General features: G+C 50.8%; 2 protein-coding genes across 14 annotated transcripts in view; one reads left to right on the top strand and one right to left on the bottom strand.

The window, feature by feature from the left end:
• Positions 1-596: 596 nt before the first annotated feature.
• CYP27A1 (cytochrome P450 family 27 subfamily A member 1) overlaps positions 597-22383 on the bottom strand; it is a 59871-nt gene continuing 38084 nt past the window's right edge. The window contains exons 3-9 of one of the 2 annotated variants that reach the window (XM_069574542.1): positions 22158-22357; positions 21857-22054; positions 21536-21708; positions 20556-20722; positions 20268-20349; positions 19977-20189; positions 597-1413 (exon numbers count right to left, since the gene is read on the bottom strand). In XM_069574542.1, coding sequence (XP_069430643.1) covers positions 1315-1413; positions 19977-20189; positions 20268-20349; positions 20556-20722; positions 21536-21708; positions 21857-22054; positions 22158-22357 — 1132 coding nt within the window. In that variant the 3' untranslated portion in view covers positions 597-1314. Of the gene's footprint in view, positions 1414-19496; positions 19844-19976; positions 20190-20267; positions 20350-20555; positions 20723-21535; positions 21709-21856; positions 22055-22157; positions 22358-22383 lie in introns of those variants that run through there. The other variant, XM_069574541.1, reaches the window with a different exon arrangement.
• On the top strand, positions 7395-16800 carry PRKAG3 (protein kinase AMP-activated non-catalytic subunit gamma 3). Of its 12 annotated transcripts, none has more exons than XM_069574546.1 (14): positions 7395-7463; positions 7831-7888; positions 8360-8515; positions 8854-9257; positions 10136-10217; positions 10440-10498; positions 10599-10644; positions 10855-10909; positions 11115-11241; positions 11376-11541; positions 12638-12675; positions 12825-12971; positions 13331-13562; positions 14127-16800. In XM_069574546.1, exons 1-13 carry the CDS (start codon positions 7428-7430, stop codon positions 13445-13447), a joined length of 1491 nt encoding a protein of 496 aa, XP_069430647.1. In that variant the 5' UTR covers positions 7395-7427; the 3' UTR covers positions 13448-13562; positions 14127-16800. The 12 variants fall into 12 exon arrangements, with proteins under 12 accessions (XP_069430647.1, XP_069430646.1, XP_069430655.1 ...); XM_069574545.1 differs by having other exon boundaries at positions 7410-7463; positions 11373-11541; positions 14127-16766; XM_069574554.1 differs by having other exon boundaries at positions 7411-7538; positions 8341-8515; positions 11373-11541; positions 14127-16766.

Below are 22383 nucleotides of genomic sequence, written 5' to 3'. Positions count from 1 at the left end.
TCTCCTATTTTATTAAGGAAGTATTTGTTATAAATAAAGTGTCTGTAATTCCAGTTTCTGAAATTATTCTGGGTTTATTCCTGTTATGTGTATTTTATGCTGGCTCTTGTTCATAATTCCTAGTTTCCTTGTATATCTAATTATTTTCAACTATGTACTGGATGTTGTTGGAATTGTTTGTGGCTTTGGAAGAGATAATTTTTTCCAGAGAACATTTGTTGTTTGCTTCTGCCAGGCCTTGAGGTCATTACTGACCTTACCATACCCTAAACCAAATTTGAACTTTGACACTCCCTGAACCACTCAGACAGGGAAGACAATGACTGCCAACCTGTGTAAGAGTTAGCTTGCTTCTGGAGTACATGTAGAGGATGTGGTTTTTTGAGATCCCAGTTTTTTATAGATGGGATCTCCTACATACTCCCAACTTGTATGAGCCCTTGGCCTCCATAACCCCATATGGCTCTTGATAGAATTGGCAGGTGCTCTAGAGCAGTGGTCCCCAACCTTTTTGGCACCAGGGACCGGTTTCAGAGAAGACAATTTCTCCATGGACCCGGGTTGGTAAGGGATGGTTTGGGGCTGATTCAAGCACATTACATTTATTGTGCAGTTTATTTCTGTTATTATTACATCAGCTCCACCTTGATTATCAGGCATTAGATCCCAGGGTTTTTGGACCTCTACCCTAGAGCAAAGCCACCTCTTTTCTCACTAACTTCGCTGTGTGCCCATTTTCCTTTCAGTTGGGCCTAGTCTTTACTATCTTATTTTTTCCGTGCTTTTAAGCAGATGCTCTTTATTCACTAAGTGTTTTTAGTGGAATATATTTTCTCAATAACCTAGCCCGTCAAAGCTCTCAAATCCTTTGTTTAAGCCAAAGGTATTCCCAGAAGACTAAATCACTTTTGAAACTCAAAAGCCAGAAGATGCTCTTCTTTATATTGAGTCATTTCTTCCTTGAGACTATAAGCAGAGAAACTCAAATGGGCAAAGGACTATTGGGGAGAAAGAAGTACCCCTCAATTTGGATATTATTTAAAAATATTATCCCTTCACATATGTCAACTGCTTAACTTGGTGCCTAGTCCATAGTTAGGGTTCAGCAAACAGTTGCTGTTATGATTATTATTTCTATGTCCAAACTCATCTTGTCTATGAGGCCTTCCTTCTCTAACTTTGTCCCATTCCAGTTCTTCTTTTACTGCATTTTATCAAGTTAACTTAGCCTGCTATCCCTTGACGTCATCTTGATCACTCCAATTGTGTTTTCAAATGTCCCTTTTTTTCTTGGGAAAGTGCAGTGAATGAACATCATGCCCAAAAGCTTTTGCAAGTGTCTCGGGGTTGTTTCTTTGGTAAATCTGGTATCAGGGCTGTTTCAGCTGCAGGTGGCAGAAGACTCAGTTCAAACTGCATTAAAAAAACAACAACAAAAATATTCCATTGGTTAATGTGACAGAAAAAAAAAACCAACAACAGTATAAAGTCTTCAGGTACAGTTTGATCCAGGGGCTCAATGAACGTCAAAGAGGACCTGATCTTTCTTATTATATCGTGGTTCTTTTACTCTCTTTTTTGTCTTCATTCTCAAGCAGCTCTGCTCTGTGTGGTAGCAGTATCTCCACACATACATCCTCATAGCTTCAAACCCAGTTGGAAAGAGTCCCCATTACCTGTAGCAGAAGTCCCAGGGTTCACTTCTATTGGGCTAATTCGGTCCATGCCCCTTCACTGTGGTCAGGGGAATCTGATGTGCTCATTGGCTAAGTCTGAGTCAGCTGTATACTTCCTGGAATTGATGGGTGAGCTCCTCTGAGATTCAGATGCTCTGAGATTGGAGGAAATGTGGTTCCCTGAAGGAAAACTTGGGCGGTTGCCAAAAGAGGGGTGAAATGGATCCTGGGTAGACCAAAGCACCATCTGTCCATTTCAATCTCCAACAGTTGACAGAAAAAGGCCCAGGAATGGGGCCTGCGGGGCTGACTAAACTGTAGTAGCAAGGTGCTGGTTCAGTCCAGGTCCCTGCGACACCAGCATAGAAGCTGCTTGGTTTCAGCCACACACAGACAAGACAGGAGCTGGGGTCTGGGTGACTGGCATAAAGGTTGCTCCACAGCCTCCCAACCACCCTGGCACAGGGGACCTCCTCTGTGATTTATCAGTAATGGTCTCATCCAGGCTATTCCCTGGACCCCCTCCGGCTGCTTTACTCCTTCTGATATAAAAATAACACTTAAACAGGATCCCAACCCCATGTCCTAGACAAATCAGTGATCCAGAGATGGTGGCCAATTTCACCGTAGGGTCAGAGGGCAGTGTCCTTATTACACCCAGTTTTGAGATGGCGCCGAGAAGGAGGGTTTCAAGAAATATGATACCATTGCCAGAGACTAAACTCTAACACCCAAGAAGTATTTATTTCCCAACCAAAGCCAGTACCTTCTGCTGATTCGCCCAGCCGAAGAGGATGGGTGGGGCTGGGCTGGCTGCAAGAGCAGGTGTGGGAGCTCCTTTTTCACAACTGGAAAATCACTATGATTTTAGTGTTGGGCAGTGCTGGTGCGTGCCCCAGCCTGGCCTTCTTCCATCCCAACCTTGGTGCCACCATGAGATGACTATTGGAGAGTCAGAGACCCCCCCACCACCCTCTCCAAACCCCAGCCTGCCTGCTTTCAGAACCTTGTAGCTAGAGGGTTAGGGGGACTGGAAGCAGGCAGTGAGGTAGTAATTATAGTAACCACTTACTGAGCATATATTACATGCCAGGCCTGTGCTTCGTTTATATTACGCTTAGTGGCTGAAAGTGTGGTGCTAGTTCAGAAACACCAGGTTTGACCCTGGGCAATGTCTTGGGCTTCCCTGGTGGCTCAGCTGGTAAAGAATCTACTTGCAATGTGGGAGACCTGGGTTCAACCCCTTGGTTGGGAAGATCCCCTGGAGAAGGGAGCTGCTACCCACTTCAGAATTCTGGCCTGGAGAATTCCATAGACTGTATAGTTCATGGAGTCTCAATGAGTCGGACATGACTGAGCGACTTTCACTTTCATCTCTCTAGCTCTTGGATTTTGATCAAGTTACTTAATCCCTTGTGCCTTGATCTTGTGATCTGTAGAATCATAGCAGTAAAGCATTCACCACATAGGATTGTGAGGGATACTGCCCACAGTGTGTTTTGCAGTGTCTGGCAGATCTTTAGCACTGCATACATATGAAGCATCATTATGTACATTTGTAATTTTTCACCCTACCCCAATCCTGCCATGTAAATATATTAGTTAGACAGAGGCTTGGCTGCTGTAGCAAAGTTTCTATTGACTAGTGTCTTAAACAAGATAGATGTTTATTTCTTTTTATAACATAACAGTTCAGAGATGAGGAGTGGATGAGATTCTATTATTTTCAACCTCAATTCTATTTTCAACCTCCCACTGACGAGTTGAAATGACCAATCCAGCTCCCACCATCGTATTATAATTCCAGTCATTAGGAGGAGGAAAATCTGCTCCTTCCTCCTGAGGGCATCCTTAGAGGTTGCAGATAACGTTGCTGTGCAGATCCCATTGGTCAAACTTAGTCACATGGCCATGCTATCTGCAAAGAAAGCTGGGAAATATAATCCTGCACTTCATTAAAATTGTGGGGAATTACCAGTAGAGGAAGAAGGGGAAAATAACTATTGCTTTGCCAGAGCCCATACTGGGCCACCCTTCACCCTACCTTGCATTTAGCACCCTCTGAAGAGAGCCACCAGAGCTGAGGCCATCACCGATGCAATGAGCATGAACTTGGGCAAACTCCAGGAGATGGTGAGGGACAGGGAGGCCTGGCATACTGCAGTCCATGGAGTTGCAAAGAATTGGACACGACTTGGAGGCTGAACAATAATAACAATGAAGAGAGGCAAGGCAGAGTTCCATCTAGACTCAGCTCCAGCTCAGAACTCAGAGTATGTGAGGGCCTGGGGACGGATGGGATCCTCAGGGTCTAGAGCCCTGTGAACCAAAAGGCAGGTAATCGGGCCCTCTCCCTCCCCGAAGTAACAGTGGAGGAGGAACAGGATAAACTCCAGAACACAAAGAACGGCAAACACCTGGCAGTCACCTGATCTTTAGCAATAACTAAATCCAGTTGGACAGGAATTGCAGCATGGCTTCCCCACAGAGGAGTGGGTTCTAGGGGAGCTCATCCAGCCACTGCTGGTCCTGCTCTCTGGGAGGGAAGCTTTCTACTCTCCTAGTGGCTTCTGCCATTGCCTCCTGGAAGTTATTTCTCACATGACACCCCCTAGGCTGCTGGTGAACATGGCTGTCCTTGTGGACCTTGCACAGCCCTCTTTCTGCTGGTGCAGATTTCGAGAGCTAGGGACAACTGGGTGAGGGGTGGGGAGCAAACCAGTCTTTGCTGACCAGGCTTAGAGTTTCTCTGCCAATGTTACACCCTCAAAATCTCCCAAGTCTTCTGATTGACTTCATATTTGTGTAACCACAGCCAAAGGTCTCATCATTTTCCTGCTTGATTATTCTGGACTTGGCGTTCTTCCCATTCTCTCTTGAACTGCTGGTGGTTACCTTGAGGTCGTCAAAAAAATATGCTTGGTTATAAAGTGTTAGTCACTCAGTCATGTCCGACTCTTTGTAATCCCGTGGACTGTAGCCCACCAGGCTCCTCTGTCCATGGAATTCTCCAGGTAAGAATACTGGAGTGAGTTTGCCATTCCCTTCTCCAGGGGATGGGGTTCCCCACCCAGAGAGCAAACCTGGGTCTCCTGCATTGCAGGCAGATTCTTTACTGTCTCTGAGCCACCAGGGAACTTTCCTGTTTTGCCCATGGGACTGGTTTCCATTATCTACAGAATTGGGTGCACTCAAGAAAGGTTTGGCACCTTTGCTAAGGTTGCCTCTTTCAAGCCATCACTTACAACTCGCTGCCTGAGTGCATTTTTCTTATAAGACCTTGCCTGTAGCAGCCAGCAGAAGCCAAAACACGCTAGTTTCCATGAGCTACAGGCTCTGTTAGCATATGATGACCTTTCAAGGCATCATAGATGACAGATCATAAGTTTTGCTGTAACATAACAATGGTCACCAGCTTACCAGCATGCAATAGTTTTCTTTGCTACCTGAATTCCAATTTCCAAACCAATGCCACTTGTTTTAGGCTTTTAAAGCAGTGTCACTTCCAGGTATCAGATTTTGCGTTAGTATACATGTTCGGTTGCTATAACAAACAGTAAATTTAAGGATGACTTAAACAAAGGAGTTTCCTTCTCTAGTGTTGTAGTCTCCAGACAGTCTAAACCTGGAAGGGTGACTCTAAAAACTTGAACAAGCATTTTCCATCTTGGCTGTGAGATAGCTGCTTTAGCTCCTGCCATCACATTAGCATTCCAGCCATCAGAGGAGGAAAGGAACTCATACTCTTTCTTTTAAGGCCGGATCCAGAAGTTGCTCCCATCACTACTACTCACACTGGTCAAATTAAGTCTCAAGGCCAGATTTAACTGCAAGGGCTGGGAATTTAGGTCTTTGTTATAGGCAGCCATTCCAATTAAAATTCAAGTGATTCTATTACAAAAGCAAGAAGAGAGAAAGAGTTATTAGGAGGCAACTGGCAGTGTCTGGCACGGAATGTTTTTATCCTCATTTTACATTCGCGGAAACATGCTCAGAGAAAACAAGCAATGCTTTCCAAGGTCAAATGGCAGAACAAGAATTTTAACAAGGTCGATCTGACACCAAAACAGATTTTCCCTCACATCCAACCAACATAGTGTGGTCATCAAGGTACCCAGTGTTCACTAAGAGATAAAAGACATTCACACGTGAATAATTATGTGAGTGCCAGCCCAGTGTACACTGAGATGTGCACACAGAGCATGGCTATAGCATCAGTGCAATGAGGGTGATTGAGCAAACTACCACTCCTAGAGATGGTGAAGGACAGGGAAGCCTGGTGTGCTGCAGTCCATGGAGTCGCAAAGAGTAGGACACGACTGAGTGACTGAGCGACTGAACGACCACAATAAGGGTGATGCCTCAGGGGAGACTTTATTGGAAGAGGAGCCCCTGCTTCTGGTCTTGCAGGTGAAATATGTCTGAGGAAAAGGGGAGAATGAGGTATTGCAGGAGAAGGCAGTGGTGTGAGCTGCACAGGTTCTATATCTGGCTTCGCTGTGAAGGTGTCCAGAGAATAAGGGGATGGGGCTTTACAGGACTGAGGCACTACCTATCTCCGGGGATGGTCTACATGACCTTTCCCCCATTTGAAATGTCCCATTGGCTGTGCCTTTTCTATTCCGTCATCTGGGACCAAACAGGAACAAGCCTCAGGGGCCCTGCAGAAGGGGAACTGCACACTCTCATCCCCAGTACTGACCAAGACACACGTGGCAGGCTAGCCTCTTCCTGGCTCTGTTCTCCTCCTCCATCCCCATAGGCAGTACAGGGGCTTTGAGGGATGATGGGAAATACGTTCACTAAATCAGCAAGAAATCCAGTAACCCATTACGGAGCATCCGTTCACTCCATGGTGAGATCGGGATGGAAGAGGCTGGAAACAGAAGAAGAAGGGGAGGGGGGCAGAGAGGAGAGCTGGAGCAGCTGGGTCAGCATTCCCAATTTGGACGCTGACTCAGGCCCCAGGAATGCTAAGGAAGGGGGGGTGGGTGGGCAGCCACCAGAACCAGCTGGGATCCTGTTGGCCCCAGGAGACGTAGAAACAGCACACACAGTGGCATGAGGGGACAGTGGCTCCTGCACACCTGGATCTACCTCCACAGGTACAAACAGGTGTCTGTCACACTGGAGACAAGTGCAAGCCCACCACACGTCGTCAAGGTGATTCTCAGGACTCCCCACCTGCCTGAACCGTCCAGTTCCAGATCCTTCACCTAGAGAACGGGCCCCTGGGACTCGAATAGTGACATCTGGACACACACTGACCACTCTCTCAGTACCACCCACAAAACTCTTAGCCCCAACCTGCTAGCCGGCTGCAACCTGCCCTTTCTAATTCCAGCACCACCCATGACCCAGGTTTGTACAAGAGAGTTCAGCTCAACTGCCTCTGTTTTTCCTCCTTTGGCACCTGACAAAGATGAGAGGGGCTCTCAGAGGAGAAACCCCAGGGCTCTGAAAGACCCCCTCCTCCCACACCAGCGCCCACCCTCCCCCCACAGCAGGGTCCTTCTCTCCCATCATCGGACACGCAGGAGGCACACAGAACCAGGCATCAAGATTCCAAGTGCACCCCTCCCCTCACCTCCCCAGCAGCCCCCAGGCTTCAGGGCTGGAGCAGCTGCGCGGGTGGACCCCTTCCTCCCCAGTGCCCGACACCCAATCAGAGAGAACCCGATCCGGGAGGGCAGGGTGCCAGGGGCCGGGCCCAGAATAGTGCTGCCCAGATACAGTGTTGCGCACTCGCTCATGGAGCCCGCCGAGCTGGAGCACGCTCTGCGCAGGGTACCGGGGTCCCGGGGGGCCGGAAGCTGGGGCAGCTGAGGCCACAGGGCTGAGAGCACCCTGCCGCATGGATATGTGCGTGCATGTGGGTGTGTTTGACCACGATTTCCTCTGTGTATAGGAGCAAGAGGCTGTCTGCATGTGTATATTCTTGGTGTGAGTCTATGTGCCTGTGTGTGTCTGGAGAGGGTTGAATATGGGAGTTTCTGAGTGTATGTAAGTGTCTAGGTGGGTTGAATGTGTTTATGTGTGTTCGGGGCGGGGGGTGGGTGTTTGAGTTTTGTGGGGGTGTGTGTGGTTGTGTATGTGTGGCAGGAAGGGCAGCTCCTGTGGTTCTGAGTGTAGGATGTTCTCCCCACCCTTTCAGTCACTCTTCTCCACACAGACCCCCTCCTGGAGCAGCTTTGGGGGACCTGAGCATCAAGGTAGGTGGGGCTGCCCCTCCTTATGGGCCCAGCCTCTTCTTCCACTTCCTCTCCTACCACGTCTCTGGCTCCCAACCTCTCCCACCCCACTAGCCTGTCTTCTTCTTTTCCTTCTTTGTTCCTACTTGCTTCTTCTTCCGCCTTTTCCCTCTCTCCTCCTTCCTCTTTCAGAAGAAGAAAGGAGGGGGGTGGATCTAGAGTCTGAAGATTTGGAGCCTCCTGACTTAATCACGTGCTAGCTGTGTGATCTGTGGCAAATTGCTTAACCTCTCTGATCTCAGGTCCCTTGTCAATAAAATAGGGATGATACTAGTGCCTCCCTTACAAGACTGCTATGAGGTCTGAATGAGAAATACACTGGAGGAAAAGACCTTTGGACGTTTGCAAATATGGAATATTATTGTTAATAACATTTCAATTGTTTTACTGTGTTACTCCCATTAACCAAACAGGCTCCATTCCCCCTTCCAGAGATGAGCTTCCTAGAGCAAGGAGACAGCACTTCATGGCCATCACCAGCCATGACCACCAATGCAGAAATAAGCCTTGGGGAACAGAGGACCAAGGTCTCAAGATGGACAAGCCAGGAGGATGTAGAGGAAGGGGAGCTTCCAGGCCTGGAGGGAGGTGAGGCCACGGCCAGTTCTGGGGAGATGGGACTGGGGGCAGTGGGAAGTCCCCGAAACTGGAGCTGGCCTTGCCCTGGATCCCTCCATAACACAGACGCTTGACATCCTGTGGCCTCAGTTTCCCCACATGAGAGAGGGCAACTGCAGTGCTGATCCAGGGGCCCAGCAAGGCCAGCTCAGGACAGAGCCACCCTCTGGTGTGACTCTCTCGGCTCTCTCACTCGCAAAATGGGGACCTCCGCATCCAGGCTTCCCACGCTGCTCTGAGGATGAAGGGAGACAACAGATGGGAACATGCTTTGGAAGATGGAGTTACTGTCCTCTCCCCATGAACAGGTCCCCAGTCCAGGCCAGCTGCTGAGTCCACCGGGCTGGAGGCCACATTCCCCAAGGCCACACCCTTGGCCCAAGCCAATCCCTTGTCTGAGGTGGGCACCCCCACAACAGAGCGAGACAGCCTCCCCGCTGACTGTACAGCCTCTGCTTCCGGCTCCAGCACAGACGGTCTGGATCTGGGCATAGAGTTCTCAGCCCCAGCAGCGTGGGGGGATGAGCTCGGCCTGGTGGAAGAGAGGCCGGCCCAGTGCCCGCCCCCGCAGGTGCCGGTGCTCAGGCTTGGCTGGGATGATGAGCTGCGGAAGCCAGGGGCCCAGGTCTACATGCACTTCATGCAGGAGCATACCTGCTACGACGCCATGGCAACCAGCTCCAAGCTGGTCATCTTCGACACCATGCTACAGGTGAGGCCGCCGTTCTGCCCCACCTGCATACTCACAGCCCCCAGGATCCCCTGCCAGCCCTGCCCGGCTACACATTCCTTCCAGAATTCCTTCTTGGCACCATGGAGACCAGGGGAGGGGAGCTTTTGCTCTCTGTGTGCACCCCCTAATTGTCATCTCAGCTCTACAACTCAGTATCTATAGGGTTTGGGGTAGGTCTTTTTACTTGCTCAGCTCTAAAATGGGGACAGGAATGCCTGCTTTACCCTACAAGTTTCAGAGGACTCCTGGGCCAATCCAGGATGACTGGGAGCATTTTTCACACCCAGAATTGTATAGAAAGCATTTCTTTCTTGCTGTGTATCGAACAGCAGACTGTAGTGTAGAATAGAAACAAGGTATATCTATGACCCACGGTTCACTTTGATTCTAGCGGTATATGAAAAAATATATTTAATTTAGTAGCTTTGCATTTATTTTGATATGTGTTACGAAGCTACAACTAGCATGTATGGATAGTATTGCTTCAGATGAGGCCAAAATGAGTCAATGTAAATATATTTAGAGAAAAATATTTTGTAAATATCAGAGAATTACACCTCTAGTATTTAGATTGGCACAAATTATCCTGTATGCATCTGTACACTTTGGACCTTGGTGTAGAAATACTAGGTTTGTCTCCTATGCCCTGGTGTGCCTGTTAAGGGGTCACCTAGTGCCCCCGGGCACCTGCAGCCTTATCTTTGTAGCAAACGTGCCCATGAGGGTCACGTCGATTGGCAGGCAGGCTCCTGGAGTGGAGGGCCTGTGAGAAGGCCCCTTGGAAGGCCCCTGGTCAGGACAGGGGACTCTGAGGGGTGGTGAGTAACTCACCCTCAACTGTTCTCCCTGTGGCTCAGATCAAGAAGGCCTTCTTTGCCCTGGTGGCCAACGGCGTCCGGGCTGCACCTCTATGGGACAGCAAGAAGCAGAGCTTCGTGGGTGAGGAGGGGCCGGGGAGGGAAAAGGGGGCCTTGTGGGGCGATTCAGGGGCTGAGCTCTGGGGCAGGGCCCTGGCTTGGGGGGAACAGGCTGGCTGGGAGACCCCCATCTGTGGGACAGCTGTAACCAGCTGATGGAGAAGGGGCTGAGCCCTCCACCTGCCTCTGCCACAGGGCCCGGGGTGAACCCCACTCCTCTCTCTCCCCTCTCCCACCCCCACAGGGATGCTGACTATCACAGACTTCATCTTGGTTCTGCATCGCTATTACCGGTCCCCCCTGGTGAGGAGTGGGCTCAGGGTCCCGGGGGCACCCATCTGGACTGGGGCGGAGGGAGTTCAGGGAGCCCACGTCTGACTTGGGAGTTCTGTTGATGTTCTAGGTCCAGATCTATGAGATTGAAGAACACAAGATTGAGACCTGGAGGGGTGAGTGGGTAAAGGGTCCTGCAAAGGGGCTGTGTAGAGGGTGTGGGGGGCCAAGGACCCGGGGTAGAGGATGGGTGGAGGGGAATTCCTGGAGGGGGCAGGGGAAGGATAATAGAGAGCTCAGAGGGCCCAAAGGAGGGGAGATAGTCTGGGGGCTGCTGGGTGAGACAGGGTGGCCAGCACCCTTGCCCTGACTCTGCTTTTCTGCAGAGATCTACCTTCAAGGCTGCTTCAAGCCTCTGGTCTCCATCTCTCCCAGTGACAGGTAAGCATCCCCAAATGACCACTTAAGCCTCCTTGCCCTGCGCAGACCCCCCGCCCCCTTGCCAGCTAATCAGTTCTGAAGTCATGGGCTCATTCTTGGTGGACTGCAGATAAGGCAGCCTCGGCACCCTGTCCTCCTTCCTCGGGGCTGGGATAAAGTCACCTCTCCCCAGGCAGCCCCAGCCTCATTGCTCCAACTTCTGCAGCCTGTTCGAAGCTGTCTACACCCTCATCAAGAACCGTATCCACCGCCTGCCGGTCCTGGACCCAGTCTCAGGTGCCGTGCTGCACATCCTCACACACAAACGGCTTCTCAAGTTCCTGCACATCTTTGTGAGCCTGGGCACAGCCTCAGGGGACGACCAGAGGGGCAGAGAAGGCTTCTGCCCTAGGGGTTGGGAGGGAGCAGCTGGGAGCCCCCTGGGGGCTACTCCACCCTGAACCCTACCTGTCTCCAACCCAAGCAGGGCACCCTGCTGCCCCGGCCCTCCTTCCTCTCCCGCACCATCCAAGATCTGGGCATTGGCACATTCCGAGACTTGGCCGTGGTGTTGGAAACAGCACCCATCCTCACTGCGCTGGACATCTTTGTGGACCGGCGCGTGTCTGCACTGCCGGTGATCAACGAAGCTGGTACCTACACCCAGGATGGGGATTCTGGCTGGGGTGGGGCTGTGGGGAGCCAGGGTCTATGTGGCCTAAGCTTGGGACCCAGGATGGAGTCAGGGCTTGAATCTCTGCCTGCTTTGAGCCTTGGATCAATCATTTAGCCTGTCTAAGCCAGACATCAGGTTCTTGCTCTGAAAATCAGCTGTAAACTGCTTCAAAGTTAAAAATTAGCATAATGAAGTTGGCTCTCAAGAAACGTTTTACTTTATCTTTGATTATGAAAAATTTCAAAAGTATAAAAATGGTAGAGAACACTGCGTAATGAGCCTCATGGATCCACTTGGATTAACTATTAACACATTGCCATAACCAGTTCCTCCTCTTTTTTTTATGCTGAAGTAATTTAAAGTATAGAATCATGTCGTTTCACCGCAACACTTCATCTGCATCTCTTAAATAAGTATATTTCCTACATCACCTGACAAAATTACAAATAATGTATTAATGTTATCTAAAATCCTGTCCTAACTCTCATTTCCCTGTTTTTCCCAAAAGTTATTTTTTTACAGTTGATTTGTTCAAATCAGGATCCAATTAAGGTCTACGCTTTGAATCTGCTTCTTTTATCCCTTAAGTGTCTTTTATTCTAGAACAGTTCCTTCCCCGCTTAATTTTCATGGTATTGATGATGGGAAGCCTGGTTTCTACAGCATGTCCCGTTTCCAGAGATCTGCCTGTTAGCTTTCTGCAGGTGGCCTTTACATTGGTCCTCTGTTCCTGTGTTTCCTATAAACTGAAAATTAGATCTAAAGGCTCACGCAGATTCAGGCTATATATTTGTGGCTAGACTGTCTCAGAAATGATGCCACATACTCATATCTTGTCACATCGGGAGGCACGGTGTTGAGTGTCCGTCTCTGAGACACTGTTTGATCCCTGGGTTCAGGGTGGTGGCAGCCTGATGCCTCGTTATAAAGCCAGCAACCTGGAGGGGTGTGGAGGATGTTGAGGAGTTCATTCTGAAAGCCCACGCTAGGCCCTTGCACAGCATCCTGCTTCTGACCTGACTCTTTCCCCTGTCTTTCTCTCACCTTCCCCCCTGCCCCTCCAACTCCTGCAGGACAGGTCGTGGGCCTCTACTCCCGCTTTGATGTGATTGTAAGTGCCTGGGGGGATGGATTGTAAGTGCTGGGGGTGCCACAGGGAGGCTGTGGTGTGAGGATAGGGATGACCAGGGGGTCCTTGAGCTTTGAGGAGCTGGAGCCTGGGGGAGGGCTGACGAAGAGCACTGCTCCCTCCCTGCCCAGCACCTGGCAGCCCAACAAACGTACAACCACCTGGACATAAGTGTGGGAGAAGCACTGAAGCGGAGGACGCTGTGTCTGGAGGGAGTCCTTTCCTGCCAGCCCCACGAGACCTTGGGGGAAGTCATCGACCGGATTGCCCGGGAGCAGGTACCCCATGCCCCTTCAGACATGCTCCCAGCACATGGGGCCAGCCTTCTCATGAGCAGCTCCAGCTCGCTCTATCCATCAGGCATCTGCCCCATGCTCCCATCACATGGCCAAGCTCTCGGTGTCCACACTGACCAGCTACGGCGCCTGTCCCTGGGGCCCTCGGGCCAAGGGCCCCAGCCAGTGACCACCTCAGGGCAGGCAGAGCTCCTGCTAACTGGGAGACACTAGCTTACTGGGAGACACTCTCTTGCTCTTCCAGTTATGTCAAATTGTTGTCCCTGATTCTTGGTGTCAACCTCATCAGCTGCTGTAGCCATACGGCGCCACCACCTCACTGAGCCTCTGTGGACCCACAGGTGCACCGGCTGGTGCTCGTGGATGAAACCCAGCACCTCCTGGGCGTGGTGTCCCTCTCCGACATCCTTCAAGCTCTAGTGCTCAGCCCCGCTGGCATCGACGCCCTCGGGGCCTGAGAACACCGCAGTCCTCACGCTCGGGCCACCTTCCACACCTGGAAGCCAGTGAAAGGAGCCGGGGACTCGGCCTTCACCTCCCCCATCCCCTTTTGTGGGTTCTGCTCCTGTTCAGGTAGGCTCTGCTCTGTACTACTGACCTCATTCCCAGCCCCTTAGACTCCCCTGGAAACCCACATCTCAGATTGGGGCCCGCTGAGGAGGGGAGGGGCCCAGCTCGGAGCTGAGCAGCCTCATGAAAACTCCAAGGCCACTGCTTTGTCCCGTTCTCAGCTGAGGGGAAGGAGGCCCTCACAAGAGGGGTACACAGGAACCAGAGTAAAGGCAAGGCCAGCGATGTGACTTCAGGGGGCCCCGGAAAAACTGACCTGCCCTCTCAGTGTTCAATTTCAGCCTGCTTGGGCTTCCACTGGGAGAGAGCCAGTTACTAAACCTGGGCTGAATGGAATTTCCACACCCAGTAAGAACTAAGGCTGAAAGGAGAGAGCTTTTCTCTCTAAGTAATCATCGCAGTCCACTGGACATGATCTCACACTCTTTCCTGGCAGCACATTTGCCAGGGGGTTGCAGAGGGTGAGGGCACAGGTTCCCCCTGCTTGGCAAAGGATGGCAAGACTGAGGTTGTCCTATCAGAAAGGCAACCTCCCCTCCTTACTTAGTCTTCCTCTTTCCCTCACAGGCTTCTCTAGCCCTCCCCAATTGCCCCCTGCCCTGCCTGTGCTCCCAGAAGCCCTCAGGAATGCCCGGTCTACCGTGAATGATGAAATTAAAGAGAACAGCTGAGTCAAGCCCGGAGCTCTTGGATCAGAGGCACTAGGTTTACCCCGGGGCTGACTGCTCCGTGCCCCCCACGCCGCTCTCCCCCACCTGGCCCCAGTGGGGTGGGGAGCCCTCAGGCAGGGGCTCTGGATTCCTCCGCTTCTGGATTACCTGGCATCAAGCCCCCAGCTCCTGGAGCCCCAGCTGTGCTTCCCCCATGGGAGCCGCCCCAGCGGCTCCTCCCGACTTTGTCACTGTCCTCCTGCTCCCCCAGCACTGCATTTCAGGGCTGCCTGCAGGGCCCCACAGAGCAGCAGTTTCGTAGAGCTGCCGGTTGGAGTGGGGTTCCCTCTCCATTCTCAGCCTTAGCTCTCACCATCGAGCAGTGTTCTCAGTCCCCAGGGAAGGCCTGCATTTGGATCACTGAGGATGAACCATCGAGACAACAAAAAGGAAACGAACAGCCCATGAACTCAGATTTTATCATTTTCACTCAGAAAATGCTATGGTCATCTGATCTGAACTTGTGGCAAGACCCCCCCGCAACCCCCGCCGTCCTTTCTGAATTCAAAGACCCGAAGGAAAATCTGTAATTGACAAACTCTGCAAGTGGCGTTTCTGTTGCTTATGGAGTGTTATTCCACCGAAATGTCTTTTTCATCGTTTGTTTATAACAAAATTACAAAGAAAATGTTAGTTACTTATGTACTGGGTACAATTCAGACCCCAAACTCTAACCTACAAGAAACATATAATTTTTCTAACATTGAATGCAACTTCTTCTATGAACTCCATTTCACCAGGTGGTAGAAATTAATCTCAGTCAATTTAGGGTTCCCCTTCCACCTTTTCTCAGGGTTAAGTTCAGTGATGGGGGAGGCTTGGGATGTAAGACTTTGCTTCATCCACCCATGCCAGCACCTGCTGAAATATCCCTATTTCCATGTGACTGTCCCTTGGTTGGTCACCAGTGGGTGTGGGCCCTGCTAGGTGCCCCCTCCCTCCCAACCATGAAGCTTCTTTGGGTCTGCCTGCTGGGGTGTGAGGACATTCTAGCTCCTGGTCCCACACCCCTCTAGACTTCAGGAAGCTTTGCAGGGCCATACTAAGCCCACCTGCTGAGACAGGCAGCAAGTGGTCCGGTCTACCCTGACTTTTCCTATTCTCCCAGCCTCTACCTGGGAAACATGGGGCCCAGGGCTTTCCTACCCTTCTCCTCTCTGAACTTCTCTGAGGTGTTTGTCATACTCCCCTCTCACTTCATACACTGCTCCCTCGTCAGGGCCCTTTTCTCATCCCTCCTGCCTATAGTCTCTTTGCTTCCTCAACTCCCACCAGCCTGTGGAATCTACGCAGCTGGGGAAAGCAGGGGCCTTTTGCTCTAGCCTGTCACATATTCTTCCAAATGCACTGTAAGCATCTGAGTTCTTGCCATCTGCCCCACTGAGTCATGCTGGGCTTTGTTGTGTCCCCCCTCCCCTGTGATAACAGACACTGCAGGTCTGCTGTTGTGGTGGTGGGGGGTGTGGGGAGGCTAATGTTTCTAGAATATGATCCTACCCTGTTTACCTAATAGAGCAACAGAGTGGGGCCATCTGTGCTGATAAGTCAGGCAGTAAGTGAAGGCATTTTCTCATAGACACTCAACTTCTGTTTCCGGTTTTGTTATAACCAGTGGATCAGCGCTGATTCTGCTCTGGTCCCACCTAGAGAGGTCCTGGGTCTTGGGTTCAAGTGGGAGGATGGGATGGGGTACCCTCAGCACTGTCTCAAGTGAGTGTCCTTGGGGGAACTGGGGAGAGCTGTCTTGCCCAGCTGTAGGATGAGTATAGCAGGGCAATGCCCCACATGGCTCAAACCAGGGCTGATGGCCTGGTTTTTCACTCTCCAGAGAGAAAGTTGCATGGGAAAGAGCCCACATATTATATCACATCTATCCTGTGGTGTGTGTTTTTCTTTTTCAAATTTGTTTGACTGTGCTAGGTCTTAGTTGTAGGTTTTGGGCTCTAGTTCCCTGACCATGGATCAAATCCAGGTCCCCTGTGTTGGAAGCATGGAATCTTAACCAATGGACCACCAGGGAAATCCCTGTGAATGCTTTCTAAGCCTTATGGGTTTTTTTAAATTGAAGCAGAGTTTATTTACAACATTGTATCCAAAAGGTATTTTATATATTTGAATGAATCATTGACAAAGTATTTTTTTTTCCATTTACACTAAGTGTCTTGTACACACAATGAGATGGAACATAAACTGAGAGAGGCCATTTTTAATTCCCAAGAAAAGCCAAAGAACTTCATGTATGCTAACTGCCATATTTGTTTTTCTATAGGCATATTTCAATAAACAGCCAGTGAGAATTTGCTTTATGACTCAGGGAACTCAAGCCAGGGCTCTGTGACAACCTAGAGGGGTGGGATGGAGAGGAAGGTGGGAGGAGGATTCAGGAGGGAAGGGTATATGTATACCTATGGCTGATTCATGTTGATGTATGGCAGAAACCAACCCAATGTTGTAAAGCGATTATCCTTCAATTAAAATAAAATTTTAAAAATATAAAGAACCTCATGTATAAAGAGACAGCTTCTGACCATGCCCATACTGAATTTTGTCTTTTCCTGTTTTGAGTAGGAGTCTTTGACACTTTTCTTCCCAGAGCTGTGTCTGTGGACTCTCCAGTAGCAAACTCTGGGCAAGGTTTCACAGCTACGTTAATAGCACTTCAGCTCGTCTTTTAGAACACAACCTGTCACTTGTCACTTGCAGGAGGAAGCCTCTGAGGCTGTGCCTACACTTCACCAAAATGTAAGGGGATATAGCCTGCTCTTTGATTCAGCCTCACGAGGACATCATTACATCACCCATCCTCTGAGCTCTTGTCTCGGTTCTCCATCTCTGATTTCTGATTAGAGACTGGATTTTAGGCCCTTCAGATGTACAGCAGGGCACTGCTGCCTCAGTTTTCTGTGGTGTCTTTGGAGATATAACTTCCAGGGGCAGCTATTTCTACAATAATCTCACCAAACTGGTCTTTATTAAAAACTGGTCTTTTTTAAAACTGGTCTTTATTAAAAACTGGTCTTTTTTAAAAATTGAGATGTAACTCACATACTTTTAAATTCACTGTTTCAATGGGTACAATTCAGCAGTACTTAGTATATTCACGTAGTCATGCAAACATCACCACTATCCAATTTCAGAACACACTTATCACCTTAAAGAAACTCTGCATCTGTTAGCAGTCACTCCCCACACACTTCTCCAGGCAACCACTAGCTCACTTTCTGTCTATGGATTTGCTTATTCTAGACATTTTTATGTCAATGGAATCATACAAGATGTGGTCTTTTGTGTCTGGTTTCCTTCATGAACATAACGTTTTCAAAGTCCATCCATGAGGTAGCATGAATCAGTACCTCATTCCTTTTTTATGGCTGAATACTATTCTAACCTACACATATACCAGATCTTCACAGATTTTGATGTGAGATTAGCCTATAAATTCATTAACTGAGCCACAGACCATGAACCTTGACACTCTTCTGCAGCTGCTAAAAACCTCAGTCCCAGCCACATCACATGACTTCCTCCTCCCCTCCACCCTCGACCCAAACTGTGAGCACTGAGGGGTCCCCGTGGTTTGGGCAGCTGACCCGTGGTGGTCTGGAGGAGCAGCCTACTGGGAAAGGCAGCAGTCTGCTCCGGTAGACTTTGTGCAGAGATCCTGGCCCCCTCAGTGCCCAGCCCCCATCCTGGACATTTACAAAGAGCTCTCACTGGTGAAGCCCTACACTGGTGGATTTGAGAGCCATGGGCTTGTAATCAAGCATCCCCACTCAGTTCTCTCCAGGTTTCTCTTTTTAATATGGAAAGCTCTGTAGCCTCCACTCTCCTTTCCTTCCTCCTAGTCTAGTCTCTTCTCATTCAACATTTATTCATTACCTTGATTAACTCTATGCTAGACACAGAGTCAGACAGTGGGATTGTGCCCTCCGCGGGTTTCCCAGCTGGCTGGGGAGACAGTCAGGCCTAGGATGCAGGGAACATGCCGAGTGCTTGCTGTTATGGGTGGACAGGGGATAGCACAAGAGGAAGTGTTCCCACTCGCCCAGAGAGGTCAGGGAAGGCTTTGCAGAGGCGGTGACATTTGAGCTGAGTCCTGAGGAAGAGCAAGTTCTCTGAGACGATACGCCAGTTGGTGAAGAGGGTGTTCCAAGGAGACGGGACATGAAGTACCAAGCATTGAGGCTGGAAAGAGCAGAACGTGCTCGGGGGAAATACAAGGAATTAGGGACCGCTGTGGAAAGGGTGGAGGCGGTGGGCGAGTGCACAGAGCAGGCTGCTGGAACACCAGCCTTCTAAGCCACCGTAAGGACTTTAGACCTTGCCTCAGGACTGAGAGGAGCCATGGAAGGATCTTAATCAGGGCAATGATGTGTGTGTGTTTTTTTTTAATAGGCTCAAACCCAAATCCCTACAGACAGAAGAAAGTCCAGCTTTCTGTGACTAAGCAGAAATTTCCCACTGGGGCTGGGCCTCCTCGAAGCTGGGATTAGTCGATTTTTTAGGCTTGTGTTACTGGGCACTGGATCTCCATGCTAACCTACTTTCCTTCTAGTTGGCTTCCTGTACTGAAGGGGCTGGAAAATTAAAGACTACAATCCCCAGACTGTCTCAGAGCTGGAGTTCCAGGTAGGACCTAGGCTCTGCCTCTTAGCTGTATGCAGGAGATCTGAAAGGTGTTCATGAGGCAGAGACCACCCTCTGCAGCTCCTGTTCCTTCTGCTGTCAGGGCGGTTGGGAGGAGGGGGCATCTTTTCTTTTGGTGTTTAGTCAGCACAGATCTGGGAGACATGGAGTAGCTTTGGGGCCAACAGTCATGGTGAGTTTCCCAAACCCCATCCTCCTGAGTGTGGCTTCCTGGACTGATGAGCCTCCCCAGGGGTGTCCCTAGAATCCTTCCTGTAGGCCTATCCTAGAGCTCTTCCAACCATTTTTGTGACCTCACTGCCTGTATCTAAGCACTTTCTGTTCAAAATACGGTGTCCTCTCTGTGCCTGGGGAGTGGACTGGCAGCTTCTGCCTGGATAGGGCCTCAGCCGATGCTAGGTAAGGCCAAGACTTCTCTGTGAGGCCTGGGAAAGCATAGGATGTGCTCAGCTTCCATGGAGGGAGGTGGCTCTGCCTCCCACCAAGTTTTCTAAGTGAGAGAGCGTGTTCCTCAACCACAGAAAGAGCTTCAGATGCTGGGTTGTCAACAAGAATGACAAAGATCTCCAGTTATGAGATCTTTATTTTATGAGATTAAAAACCCTTTATTCAGTATTTTCCCTCAAGGTTAGCAATGTGCCATGGCAGCAGCCTTTCATTTGAGAGAGAGAGATGCTCAACATGATACAAAGTAGCAAAAGCTCAGGTTCTGCAGGAAGCACCCTGAGGTTCTCCAACCTCTGGCGCCTGGCATATGCTTTCTCTCCATCTTTGTGTGCCCAGAAAGTGGGGAAGCAAGGGCTCAGCTCAGCTCTGTCTCTGCAGGAAACGCAGGCCCACCTTCTTGTTGGGAACCAGAACAATGCGAGCCACACTCGTCACCTCCCCTGTCTCAGGGGCCAGGACCACCTCATACTGCTGGATCAGCTGGGACATAAAAGCATAGGGGCGCTTAGTCTGTGACCTCCATCCACCGCCCTCCTCAGCATGCCCCAAACCGTGCCTCACTCCCCCATCAGCCTCCCTGGCCCACACACCCTTCCAGTCTCTCCCCACTCACCCTTGTCAGCAGCAGCTGCATCTCCAGCTCTGCAATCCTGCGGCCCAGGCAAGCCCGAACCCCATAGCCAAAGGGCACAGAACCAAAAGGGTGCTGGGTTTTGAGGGCATCAGGCTGGTTTTTCCGCAGCCAACGCTGGGGCTGGAAGCTGTCAGGCTCAGGGTAGATGTCAGGGTCCCGGGAAATCACGTAGTGGCACAGCACAAACTGGGTCTGCACACACAGGTTACGGCACATCAGTATAGGTCTGGGAGGGGCCCCCGGGAACCCTGGCTCTCCCGCCCCACTCACATTCTTGGGAAAGAGGAAGCCACCAACTTCAATTTCCTTGTCCACGACAACTCGGGAGTTCACAGGGACCACAGGATAGAGACTGCAGGGAAAAGAAAGTGCAGGCCTGCCTCTGGATCCAAGGAGGGTCAGAGTGCCCACCCTCTCGGCCACACCCCTCTGGTCCCCCAGTCCCCTCTTCCCATTTCATCTCTGACCCTGGCCACAGTCCCTCAGCCCCCACTTCCCACTCCTGTCTCTGAGCTCCCCTCCACACACAGACCCTTGTTCCTGGGGACAGTATCCTACCGCAGAGTCTCCTTAAGCACAGCTTTGAGCAGGGGCATGCGGGCTAAGTCCTTGTGCTGGGGCACCTGCCCAGCAGGCACCACGCCCACCACTTCCTTATGCAAGGCCGCCTGGATCTCTGGGTTCTTTGAAAGATGGTACAGGGCCCACGTCAGCGTGTTGGATGTCTGGGAGGTACAGTAAAAGATGAAGTGAGCAGCGATTTCTAGGAAAGAGGCTCAGTTAGATGGTGGGAAAGTGTTTGCATGTTTGCAAAATGTGGGAGAGAAAGTAAATCGCTTCGAGTATGGCAGGGCTTCCCTGAGGGCTCAGATGGTAAAAAAATCTGCCAGCAATGCAAGAGACTCAGGCTCAATCCCTGGGTCAGGAAGACCCCTGGAGAAGGGAATGGCACCCCATTCCAGTATTCTTGCCTGGAGAATCCCATAGACAGAGGAGCCTGGTGGGCTACAGTCCACGGGGTCGCAAATAGTCAGAGATGACTGAGCGACTAACACTTTTATACAGCAGGATTGGACTCCAGGGTTTATATGACCCTCTCTCCAATGCTCAACGTGGCTTCATGCAGGATAAGGACCGATATGATAAAGAATCACACTGTAACAGCATAGGAGACTAAAGGAGAAACCCAACAGGACAAAAGCACACAAAAGAGGCCCTACTGTGAAGGTGCTATGGGCAAGCTCTTCAACTCTCTGCTTAGATGACAGCATGAAGGAGTAGATTAGGTGTGAGATGAAACTTCCCAGCTGTCAGAGAGGCTCCATGGAGTGAGTGAATCCCTCACACTGGATTCCCTCCTGGCCCACCTCTGTGAGGCTGAATGACCCCCATTTTCCTTCCAGCTCTAAATCCACATTACAGAAAGAGAAGCAGGTACCTGGAGGGACGAAGGTCAGGCTCAGGTGGAGGATAGTGGGGAACTGGCCCAGGATGAGAGCTGGGAGGCCCTGGCCTCCGCGCCCGCCCCTCTCACGCACCGTGTCTACTCCAGCCAAGAGTAGCTCGGGCAGGCTGCCCTCAGCCTCACGAGGACTGAGCTGTCCGCTGGTCAGCAGGAAATGCAGATAACCAGATATCTGGGTCTTCTCTGGATTCCCTGTCTTCAGCTGGGCCTCCATCTCCTCCAATTTCTGATCAATCAGCTTCTTTCCTACAGGGACAATGGGGAACTGGGAGGATGCGGCCAAAAGCCATGCTCTCCAAGGACCGAGGGAGAAAGTCCTGGGAGAGAGTACTGGGGGCTGTTACTGCGCTGACCTTGGGACCCACGCCCCCACTTCTTCCCCTGGACTCCTCACCAAAAGAGAATATGGTGTTCCAGCCATCCAGGTACCGCTTCCAGAAGGGCAGCAGGGGACGAGTCCACTTGGGGAGGAAGGTGGCAAAGAGAGAGTTGTGGAACATGAGCCCGACAGATCTGACGAAAGTCTCGGTGTCCTTGGGGATGGAGCGCTCCAGGCAGCCAATACGTTTCTCAAATAGGATGTAGGAAATAGCTGGAGGTACATGGCGGCCATCATCAGGGGAGAGTACAGCCTACCCCTAACCCACACCTACCCCTGACACACGCCCACCCGGCCCTTCTCCCCACCAGAGTACCTTCCAAGGCAAAGAAGTAGAATTGGTGAGCGATGTCAGGCACGTGGTCCCCCGAGGCACTCTCCGCCCGCAGCTGTTTCAGTTGATCCATGAAGTCATCGATCACCTCATTCAGAGCATCCGTGTAGAGCGCGGCCTCGGCTGGCTTCAGCATCCGCTGGTTCAGAGTCTGGCGCAGCCGGTACCACTGCTCTCCCATCCTGCACACGACGGAAGAGTGATACCA

The sequence above is a fragment of the Ovis canadensis genome, chromosome 2 (assembly GCF_042477335.2).
Source record: "Ovis canadensis isolate MfBH-ARS-UI-01 breed Bighorn chromosome 2, ARS-UI_OviCan_v2, whole genome shotgun sequence".
Lineage (NCBI taxonomy): Eukaryota > Metazoa > Chordata > Mammalia > Artiodactyla > Bovidae > Ovis > Ovis canadensis.
Note: the sequence above shows the minus strand (reverse complement) of the source record. Positions and strands in the feature narration are given on the sequence as shown.

Coding starts and splice junctions, on each gene's coding strand:
- PRKAG3 (XM_069574543.1), top strand. CDS start 7,768: ATGTGTGGCAGGAAGGGCAGCTCCTGTGGTTCTGAGTGTAGGATGTTC. Junction 10,645..10,854: donor CAAGATTGAGACCTGGAGGG/GTGAGTGGGTAA, acceptor GCTTTTCTGCAG/AGATCTACCTTCAAGGCTGC. Junction 11,542..12,637: donor GCCGGTGATCAACGAAGCTG/GTACCTACACCC, acceptor CAACTCCTGCAG/GACAGGTCGTGGGCCTCTAC.